At 47.5% G+C, this 10,741-nt stretch overlaps 1 protein-coding gene across 1 annotated transcript in view; it reads right to left on the minus strand.

Annotated features, from left to right (window-relative positions):
• Positions 1 to 9,771, minus strand: part of ephx4 (epoxide hydrolase 4) — a 51,065-nt gene extending 41,294 nt beyond the window's left edge. Inside the window, exons 1-2 of the mRNA XM_063200535.1 lie at positions 9,413 to 9,771; positions 7,934 to 8,019 (exon numbers count right to left, since the gene is read on the minus strand). Coding sequence (XP_063056605.1) covers positions 7,934 to 8,019; positions 9,413 to 9,655 — 329 coding nt within the window. The 5' untranslated portion in view covers positions 9,656 to 9,771. The remainder of the gene's footprint in view (positions 1 to 7,933; positions 8,020 to 9,412) is intronic.
• Positions 9,772 to 10,741: the final 970 nt, after the last annotated feature.

Genomic DNA, 10,741 nt, shown 5'->3' on the forward strand with positions numbered 1-10,741 from the left:
AGAGAGAGAGAGAGGGAGAGAGAGAGAGTGTTAGAGTCTGCGGTAGTGAGAGAGACCCAGCCAGTTCTGTCCAGGGATTTCTTGCTGGAATGGGTTCAATTGAGAAACTACCCTAAAGTATGTCAGTTATATGAATGAAAGTTTTTTGTTTTTTTTTAAAGGCAAACAGTATATTTATTACCTCACAATAGTTTACCTTCCACTGACTGGGCACTTCCATCAAAAGGTACTTACACTGCACAGTATGTGCGAAATGTAATAAATCAACAAAATAAACTATAAAGCAGAGCAGCCCGTATACAGCTGAGTATGAATGTTCCAGTGCAGGGCATATTGTCTTTCCCAGGACGGTAGAGGTGGCTGACGTATATTGAAAGCAAAAGAAACTCCAACTCCCATTGTTATTGTGACAAAGCACGCCACAGCACACAAGTGTTCACTGCACACTGCAAACTACGAAATTGCATTCATGCCTCACCCGTGCAAGGGGGCCGGGCAGCCCCCAATGGCGCCCCTTTGGGCTACAAGTCTACAAGACACCCTAACCGCTTACCCATGACTGTTAATAGGCATCCTGCAATTGCTGCAAATGATTAGCAATCACAAATATGTAGCCTATTCAAGGCCAATATGACTGCAACGCTTAGGCCCATGTGTTTTATAAACCATTTTGCTATATAGTTGTATTATGTTATATCAGGCTTTTAAAAATAATTTTCTCAAATCTGAGAGCGCCTCTGCTTTTTAACTTTCTTTTTTGGATTCATCATTCCTCTTTCATTTTGTATATGGAATGCAAACGACACGTACCCTAGTCTCTGCTTACAGATTGCTCCCACTGCCACATTTTAATGGAGCCTCCCCCGGCGGGATAAGTGTCATATGAATAAATAATGAATCCAAAACAACTAAAGTCATCCAAAGTCAGTGTCACAGTGGTAGAGGTCAGTCTTTGCACATGAGATCAGCTTCTACTGCTTTGGAGAAATGAGAGCGTCAAATGCAATGTGTCGCATTTACAAATATGAGGATATTATATTCCTCTCTTCAGCCTGCCGATCTGGTGGACTCAGTGTTTGAAAGTTAAAGGGGTATGCCACTATTTTGGGGCTTAATACAGTTAAAATCGTTGGCTGTGGTTTATAAAGGTGGTAAAGTGTCCTATTTTTCATGTTAAGCAGTTGTCTTGCTTTAAGACAAGTTAAAAGAGTGAGTATGTCGCTAAGCTAGTGAAAGTCAATGGATCACTGTAGCATGTAGCACAACTTAACTTGTCTTAAAGCAAGACAACGGCTTACATGAAAAATAAGACACTTTACCATCTTTATAAACCCCAGCCAACGATTTTAACTGTATTGAGCCCCAAAATAGTGGCATACCCCTTTAAATAAGACTATACCACAACTCTGGCAGTTAAATTATTTCAGTTTAGCAGTGTGACTTTATCCCCATCATGCTGTTATAACCAAAATGATAATGAACAAGTCTCAATTTGTTACGTACGTACTGTGTGACTGTCGGCAATGTCATAGCAATGTTGTTATGATGTAGTTGACTGTTTTCAGCAAAGAGTGAATAGGTCCACCAACGCGCCCATCTGCAGTAAGAGGCTACAGAGCCTATACGGTTCCTGTACCCATCTCTTTAGCCTAAAGGGACACTGTGCAGGAAATGGTCAAAAAAGGTACTGCAAGTATGCTGCTCATTGAAACTTGGTTGCCTATTGCCAAATTTGATCTTTACATGAAAGTTTACTAAGTAATAAACCAATATTTGGTCAGGTGGCCTCCTTCATATATATATATATATATATATATATATATATATATATATATATTTATTTTTTTTTTTTTTTTTTTTTTTAATAATAATACGTTTTTTAGTCACTCTCAATATAGGAGGCCCCAGTTTTGGGGGCAAAGTGGTTGAGGCCCTATGCGCTCTGCTTACTCTACTGTCAGACTGGAAATAAGAGCACAGTTGCAGATGTGGTTCAGGTTCTTTAAATTCAACAATAATCTTCAATTCATCAACAAAGGGTAGAATACAAAACTCAGGAGGTCACGCATGAAATCACAGCTTGGTAAATACAAAACTTAGGAAGTCTTCAATGATCAATAATCTTCATAAACACAGTCCAGTAATCAGTATAGGCAGTCCAAGATCCATGTGCAGAAATTAGGCAGTGTGACAATGAATTCCAATAATGGCAGAGCAAGAGCACAAAGACTTGGACAGACACAGTACCGTGACAAAGAGAGATGTTCAAGGAGGCAGCTTCACAGAAAGAATCTTAAAGATTGTCCAGAGGGCACAGTCCAGTTCCAAAGCAAAGACAAAGGCACAGGGGTTTCAGCAAACATGAGCACATGCATGAACAGTGACAAACAATTCTCAAGACAATTTAAAGATGGCCGTCACTTCCTGTGGGCTGAGCGTGTCACTCGTTGACTCATGTGCGCCCTCCGCTGTTCAGGAGGGCATGTGTTCGGTGGGATTGTGACAGGAGCCCCCCCACGAGGCCCGGCACCTGACGGGCCAGGAAGATCAGGACGTGTGTCGTAGAATTCAGAGATGAGAGACTTGTCCAGGATGTCCTTCTTGGCCACCCATGAACGTTCGTCGGGTCCATAGCCCTGCCAGTCCACCAGAAACTCCAACGATCGCCCCCTACGCCGGACATCCAGAAGCCGCCGGACGGTGTATGAGGGGGCACCATCAATCATTCTTGGAGCTGGTGGCGTCTGGGATACTGGAGACAGAGGAGAGAAAATAGCCTTGCGGAGCAGGGAAACATGAAAGACAGGACTGCATCTCATTGAGCGAGGAATATTCAACAGGTAAGCCACAGGGTTGACTCTCCGTGAAACTCTGAATGGGCCAACATACCTCGGAGAGAGTTTTCTGGACTCTGTTTGTATTGGCAGGCCCTTTGTGGAAACCCAGACTCTGTCGCCTGGGCGGTAGACCACTGCCACCCTTCTTCTCCGGTCAGCCTGGCGCTTGTGTTGTTTGGAGGCCCTCTGGAGGTTCTGGCGAGCTCTCTTCCATAGACGACGGAGGCGTTGAACGGAGGCGTTAGCAGAAGGCACTGGACCATCTGTAGTTGACCCTGGGAGGAAAGCAGGTGGGTAACCTGTAACAATTTCAAATGGAGACAATCCAGTGGACGAGGAGGTTAGTTGATTATGCGCTATTTCTGCCCACATTAAGTGGCTGGCCCATGTGGTGGGATTAGTAGAGCAGTAGCAGCGGAGGTATTTCTCTAATTCCTGATTGACTCGCTCGGTTTGACCATTACTCTGAGGGTGGTAACCTGATGTGAGGCGAATAGTTACCCCCATGAGTTGCCAGAAAGACTTCCAGAACCGCGCAATAAATTGTGGGCCTCTATCCGAGAGGATTTCCTCCGGCGGTCCATAGTAGCGGACAATCTCCTTCATGATAGTGTCAGCTGTCTGCCGGGCAGTTGGAAGTTTCTGTAGGGGGACAAAGCGAGACATCTTAGAAAAGCGATCAACAACCACCAACACAGTATTGAAGCCATTAGAGATGGGCAGCCCAGTTACGAAATCAAGTGAAACATGGGACCATGGCCGCCGGGCTATAGGCAGGGGGTGAAGGAGGCCTTGAGGGCGTTGATTGTCAACCTTGTTAGCTAGACAGACAGGGCAGGCCGATACATATTCATTTACATCATCTTTCATGGTGGGCCACCAGAATGTACGATCAATGAGTTCCATGGTACGTTGGCGTCCCGGGTGGCCTGCAACACGTGCATTATGCCCCCACTCCAGCACCAGGGGTCTTTGGGCAGATGGGACAAAGGTTTTGGAGTCTGGCGTGTCGGGTGGTGGTTGTTCCAGCTGGTGGCCATCTCGCACCTGTTCCATCAGAACCCAGCGGACAGGGGCTATCACACATGCCTCAGGGAGAATAGAGTCGTGAGTTACAGGAGAATGGTCAGGTGAAAACTGGCGAGAGAGGGCATCAGGTTTTACATTTTTTGATCCAGGTCTATAAGAAAGAGTGAAATGGAATCTTGTAAAGAAAAGTGCCCACCTTGCTTGACGAGGGTTGAGTCTGCGAGCGCCACGGATATATTCAAGATTTTTATGATCTGTCCAGACCATGAATGGATGTATTGCCCCCTCTAACCAATGACGCCATTCTTCGAGAGCTAGTTTGACTGCCAGCAATTCTCTGTCACCCACATCGTACCGACTCTCAGCTGGGGTGAGGCGTCTTGAGAAGTAGGCACAGGGGTGCATCTTCTGGTCCTGGGGGTTTCTCTGAGACAGGACTGCTCCTACACCAGTCTCTGAGGCATCTACCTCCACAATAAAGGGCTGCTGAGGGTCAGGGTGAGTTAGCACAGGCGCAGAGGTAAATCTTTGTTTCAAATCAGTGAAGGCTTGCTGTGCCTCAGGTGTCCACCGTAGTTTGGTGGGGTGTCCCCTGAGAAGCCCAGTGAGAGGGGCCGCTACGGTACTGTAGTTCCTGATGAAGCGCCTATAGAAATTAGCAAACCCCAAGAAACGTTGAAGCTGCTTCACTGTGTTAGGGGCTGGCCAGTCTAGTACTGCCGTCAATTTGGACTGGTCCATAAGCAGACCCTGAGGGGAGATTACAAAGCCCAAAAAGGTGGTGTTAGTGGTGTGAAACTCACTTTTCTCCAGTTTGATGAACAGCCTGTTGTGTAGTAGTTTCTGCAAAACCTGCCGGACATGCTGGACATGGGTGTCTAGATCAGGGGAAAATATCAAAATGTCATCAAGAAAGACATAAACGAATCGCCCCAGAAATTCTCTCAACACATCATTTACAAATGCTTGAAATGCAGCAGGGCAATTAGTCAGGCCAAATGGCATTACCAAGTATTCATAATGGCCGCTTGGTGTTATGAACGCTGTTTTCCACTCATCTCCACGTCGAACCCGGATTAGATGGTACGCGTTCCGAAGGTCCAATTTCGTGAAGATGGTGGCTCCACCAAGTTGGTCAAAGGCAGTACTCATCAGAGGCAGGGGGTAGCGGTTCTTGATGGTTATTTTGTTCATCTCCCTGTAATCGATACATGGTCTAAGGCCGCCATCTTTTTTGCCCACAAAAAAGAATCCTGCTGCTGCTGGTGACGTAGAGGGGCGAATCAAGCCATTCTCAAGGCATTCTTGGATGTAGGTTTCCATTGCTTGAGTTTCAGGGATGGACAGGGGGTATAGCCTGCCTCTGGGTGGCGTAGCACCAGGAAGGAGGTCAATGGCCAGGTCATAGCTGCGGTGGGGTGGTAGAGAGGTGGCCTTGTCTTTGCTGAATACTGCACTGAGGTCATGGTACACAGCAGGGACTTTGGACAGGTCAGTCGGTACAAATGATGTGTCTGCCACAACTACAGAGCGAGTGGGTTGAGGGTCAGGAGAGAGATGGTCTTTGCACTCTGGACCCCATTGAGTGAGTGTACTGGTGGCCCAGTTGAAGGAGGGCTGATGGTGAACAAGCCATGGGTATCCTAAGACAAGAGGGTCTTGGGGTGAGTCGATTAAGAAAAATACACAGCTCTCTTGGTGTTTCTCTAGGGTGGTCATCTGAAGAGGTCGGGTACAGAATTCCAGTCGACCGGATCCTAGGGGTCGTCCATCAAGGGCCTGTACTGCTCTAGGAGATTCACATGGGAGGATGGGTATCTGCAGCTGCCGCGCGAGGGTTTGGTCCAGCAAGTTGACTGCAGCTCCAGAGTCCACTAAGGCTTGAAGTTTAACCTGAGATTCCCCGCCAGTGCCCCAGGAGAGACACACAGGTAAGTTACAGCGGGAGAGGGGGGCAGAGGTCACTGCTCCGCTCACCAGGAAGCCCCCTTTCCCTGGTGGGCATTGGCTTTTCCCTGCAGCTCTGGACACTGAAGCCGCTGATGATCCTGGGACCCACAGTACAGGCAAAGACCCTGCTGGAATCGACGGCGTCTCTCTTCAAGGCTCAGGCGGGATCTTCCCAGTTGCATGGGCTCCTCTCCTTGGTCGCTGGTGGGCGCTGGGGCAGGCAATGGGAGTTGTGAGGTTCGTCGTGAAGGAGAGATGGCTCGGTTGGGCTGGAGAAGTCGAAGCTCTCGCCGCTCCCTCCGTCTTTCCTGTATGCGTTTGTCCAGGGCTGTTGCCAGTGTAATGATGTCATCCAAGTCGTCACCCCAATCTCTGTTCACCATTTCATCTTTCAGGGACTCTCTAAGCCCTTGGTAGAAGGCACTCACCAATGCTTCACCTTCCCATCCGGTCTCAGCTGAAAGGGTGCGGAATTCAATTGCATAGTCAATCACTGACCTTTGCCCTTGGGTAAGTGTGAAAAGCCGAGAAGAGGCCTGTCGCTGGGTGAGTCCTTCATCAAACACCCGCTGGAGAGCGTCCATGAACCTCTCGATGGTCTGGCAGTCTGGGTGGCGATGGGTCCACAAGGCTGTAGCCCAATCCAGGGCCTTTCCCTTCAGCCGAGTGATGATATAGGCGACTTTGGCTCGCTCGGTGGGGAAATGTGCAGGCTGCAGCTCGAAGATCAAAGAGCATTGAGTGAGAAACCCTCGGCAGGCTGAAGGCTCCCCAGAGAAAGGAGGTGGAGGAGAGAGGCTTGAGTTAGGAAGAGAGGGTGAAGCATTACCCAGACTCCCCACACGATTGCCAAGCTGGTTGAGGGCATCTTCCATTTGCAGTAGGCCATCTTGTTGGGAGTGCACAGTAACGCTGAGTCTCTGAACATGGCCGCGGAGTTCTTCAACATCTGCTGCGCTACTTTGATTTGGTTCATGCATGATGTCAGACTGGAAATAAGAGCACAGTTGCAGATGTGGTTCAGGTTCTTTACTTCAACAATAATCTTCAATTCATCAACAAAGGGTAGAATACAAAACTCAGGAGGTCACGCATGAAATCACAGCTTGGTAAATACAAAACTTAGGAAGTCTTCAATGATCAATAATCTTCATAAACGCAGTCCAGTAATCAGTATATCTCCAGTTCAAGATCCATGTACAGAAATAAGGCAGCGTGACAATGATTTCCAATAATGGCAGAGCAAGAGCACAAACAGTTGGACAGACACAGTACCGTGACCAAGAGAGATGTTCAAGGAGGCAGCTTCACAGAAAGAGTCTTAAAGATTGTCCAGAGAGCACAGTCCAGTTCCAAAGCAAAGACAAAGGCACAGGGGTTTCAGCAAACATGAGCACATGCATGAACAGTGACAAACAATTCTCAAGACAATTTAAAGATGGCCGTCACTTCCTGTGGGCTGAGCGTGTCACTCGTTGACTCATGTGCGCCCTCCGCTGTTCAGGAGGGCATGTGTTCGGTGGGATTGTGACATCTACTTATGCCTAGCGGCGGCCCTGGTAGTGTGTGCGTGTTTAAAGAATGACTTTTGAGGGCCCCGTCTTTATATTTGGCCTAGCAGAGCCGGCTGCAGAACCAAGTCGTTGGACGGGCATTTGATGCAGTATGGGGGGGGCAGTATGGGGGATGTGGGGGTCCTCCCCCAGAAAATTTTGTATTTCTTAGATGCAACTTCCTGCATTTTAACCAAATTGTGGGCACAGTTTCAGCTCCATAAGGAACAGTACTTTTGTTTCTAAATGCGGGACAATCCCATTACTTCAAGGGATCACTGTTCACTTATCATTTCACATTTAGGTCTACTGACAATGTCTAAATAGTGTAGCCTATTCATTTGTTTTTGTTATTAGGGCTATGGTGGTTAAGCACTGGTGGCATTTTATATTATACATTTTATTTACTGTATTCAGAAAAAAATACTAATGACCATATCAGCATGTTTAGGTGAATAGGCCCAGGGGGGGCACAGCAGCTTGGGGGGGGGGGGGGGGGGGCCCTGTGGCCTAGGACCCCACCGTAAATGCCTTGATCCAGCCCTGAGTGCATGCGATGCTTACCAGAACTCTGGGAACCCGTGAAGCAGCAGCATGAGGGGCCGACCTCGCTCTCCTGCAGCCACATAGTGGAACCTCAGACCAGACTCCTGCAGAACAGGGGAGAGAGAGAGAGAGAGAGAGAGAGAGAGAGAGAGAGAGAGAGATGGAAGGAAGGAGTGGGGGTGCAGAGACAGAGAAGGGGTATGAGAAAGATGGAGAGAGAGAGAGGAATAGAGAGGAAGTTGGAACGAGACAGATTTTGACAGATAGTGGTAGAGTAGGGGAGAGAGAGAGAGAGAGAGAGAGAGAGAGAGAGAGAGAGAGAGAGAGAGAGAGAGAGAGAGAGAGAGAGAGAGAGAGAGAGAGAGAGAGAACAAGGAGGATTGGGACGGAGAAACAGGAAGGACAGAGAGAAGAAATGGAGATAGAAACGGAGGGAGGAAAGTGAAAGAGATGGCGATGATCAGAGATATGAATGGACGGACAGATAAATTGCAACAGAGGGAATGAGAGAGAGAGGGGGGAGAGAGTCATCAGTCAGTATAAGAAGGCAACACAGGCCGATTTTTGATGGCTGCGTCTCGGTGCCCTTTGTCACGAGCGCCATAACTGTCAGCCCGTGATGCAAGCCTCATTTCCACGCAGCTGTCCGCTTTATGGCGCCGTAAAACACACGCGCAGGTTCAAGACTACAGTAAACACTTTGTGGCGTTATTAACGGCCGCACTGTCCATTCTCGCAACATTGACATTTATGACGCCTAAAATTAATGTCCAGTCTGATGATCCATCTTGCCATATGGACCCGGCTTCCCGCTGTTAGGGCATCTGTAAACCATGACCATGATAATATGTATCCCCTTCGAGCTCTCCAATATTTCCGTGCTGTGGCCAAAGTTAATATTTTGATGCCATCGGCCTCATTGAGTATCTAAAATATCCATAGAGAAACAATAATAAACAGTGTTCTTGTCAACTAATAACGTTGGAATTGCGGTCCAACTTGTCATACGCATGAAGCGATGAATACGCGTTGTGTGTAACATAAAATAAAACAACCCATTCAATGCTGCAATGTTTGTCAGTGTTGAAATAAACAACTAGGCCTACCCATGTCCGTTGCAACTATTTGTTGCCCTCTTTCTATATCACTGTCCTTGTTGATCAGTTTGAAGCACAGCCCTTTAGCGGGCAGCGAAAGCCAACTGCGCACGGAGCTGTCTTCAGCACCACGGGGTGACGAGGACCAGATGACACGAGCTCGCAACACTGCAAAACAAACCGGTGCTGCAAGCAAAGAGGGTTCGTCAAGAAACACATCACGATTTCATTTCATGCCTGCCTGGGCCCATCTCTCTGTCTGTTTATGGCATTTAGCCTAGCAACACACTGTCTTGCCAATCGAATTGTTCTGTGCGTAACGAAAGCAACCGACAGAACAGCCAAATGATACTTCAGTTAACACTCACTCACGCACACCACACCTCACCTCACACCTTACCTTTATTCTCACGTAGCAATGTGTTCCCAAGGACGTGTCATTCAGGCAGGCAGGGGGGCTCTCTCTTACTGCCCACTGGAAGGTGGTCGTTGGCCTGAGGAGGAGGCTCCACCAAAGTTTCAGAAGCGCTACGGCTGTGCAGAGGGCACAATATCCGTAAATCAAAGACCAATAGCCTAAAACTCTCACCTTTATCGTGAGCCGAACTGTCAACAACAGTAAGTTGTGGAGTAGTCTCGCCATCTTTACATTACCGCTGGTTTATTGATGTCCAACAGACGATTAAAAGGTAGGCTACCGATCGATTTGTTGCGCTAATTGGCAGACGTTCCATAAATGACGGACACCATTGTAATCCTCGCGCTGCCTCCGCGGGTAGAGCATCCGTAGGCTGCTTGTCCACCGGGGAGGATCTCAAGAGTGAAGGCTCAATGAAACGCTATGAGGCGCAGGACGTCAGAAAGATTCACGCGTGCGTGTGACAGCGAGGTTGCTTTGTCCGAGAATGTGTTTTAACACCGCTCTTAAAGGCTTCAAAACGTGACGTTAACATTTCAGAATGTACCAAATCATCATCCCCTCTCTGCAGGCGACTTTGCTACGAGCGAAAACCCCGCCACGTGCCAGGACTGCAGAACAGGCTGTCGATAGATTATTACAATTAGCACACTCATTAGGTGGTTGAATAGGACAACAGCCTGCGCAGAAATGAGGCAATTTCCCTAAATCCAATTCTGCATGCAGAATCGCTTATCTACGGTTCCTCCAGACGTTTTGTTTTGAAAATAATTCATTGCAACAATTCCTGCAATACACCTCCCACTGACTCACTTATGATGACATTACCCAACTTGCCACATTTGCACTGAATATAAGTCGTATAGTAATTCAGAGCAGAGCTGGAGGAAAACGCCGCTGTCTATTCTTGGAAAGGGCATGTATCATGTGTCGTTAGCACTGGACCAGAACACAGCATTCCACGTAGCCAGTGACTACTCCTCATGTGTAGTGTAGTGCGCACAAGGAAATATTGACCCGGAAAGAATGTAAACGCGAGATGGCTCCAAGCAAGCGTCAATGCGCGCATCCTTTGGCCGTTGTATCAGTGGAGCGCACTCAGTCAGTAGAGCCAATAGCATTATATTGTTCAGCAGGGGTAGTGTTTACTTAGGCTATATAAAATCTTTAAAATCCCATTATACTGAGTATAATGGCAATACACGGCTGTCTATTCTATTCTATTCTATTCTAATCTATTCTAGTCTATTCGTGTCTATTCTATTCTATTCTATTCTATTCTATTCTATTCTTTATGTAATCTTAAATAAA

This window comes from Engraulis encrasicolus, chromosome 6 (assembly GCF_034702125.1).
Source record: "Engraulis encrasicolus isolate BLACKSEA-1 chromosome 6, IST_EnEncr_1.0, whole genome shotgun sequence".
NCBI classification, from domain to species: Eukaryota; Metazoa; Chordata; class Actinopteri; order Clupeiformes; family Engraulidae; genus Engraulis; species Engraulis encrasicolus.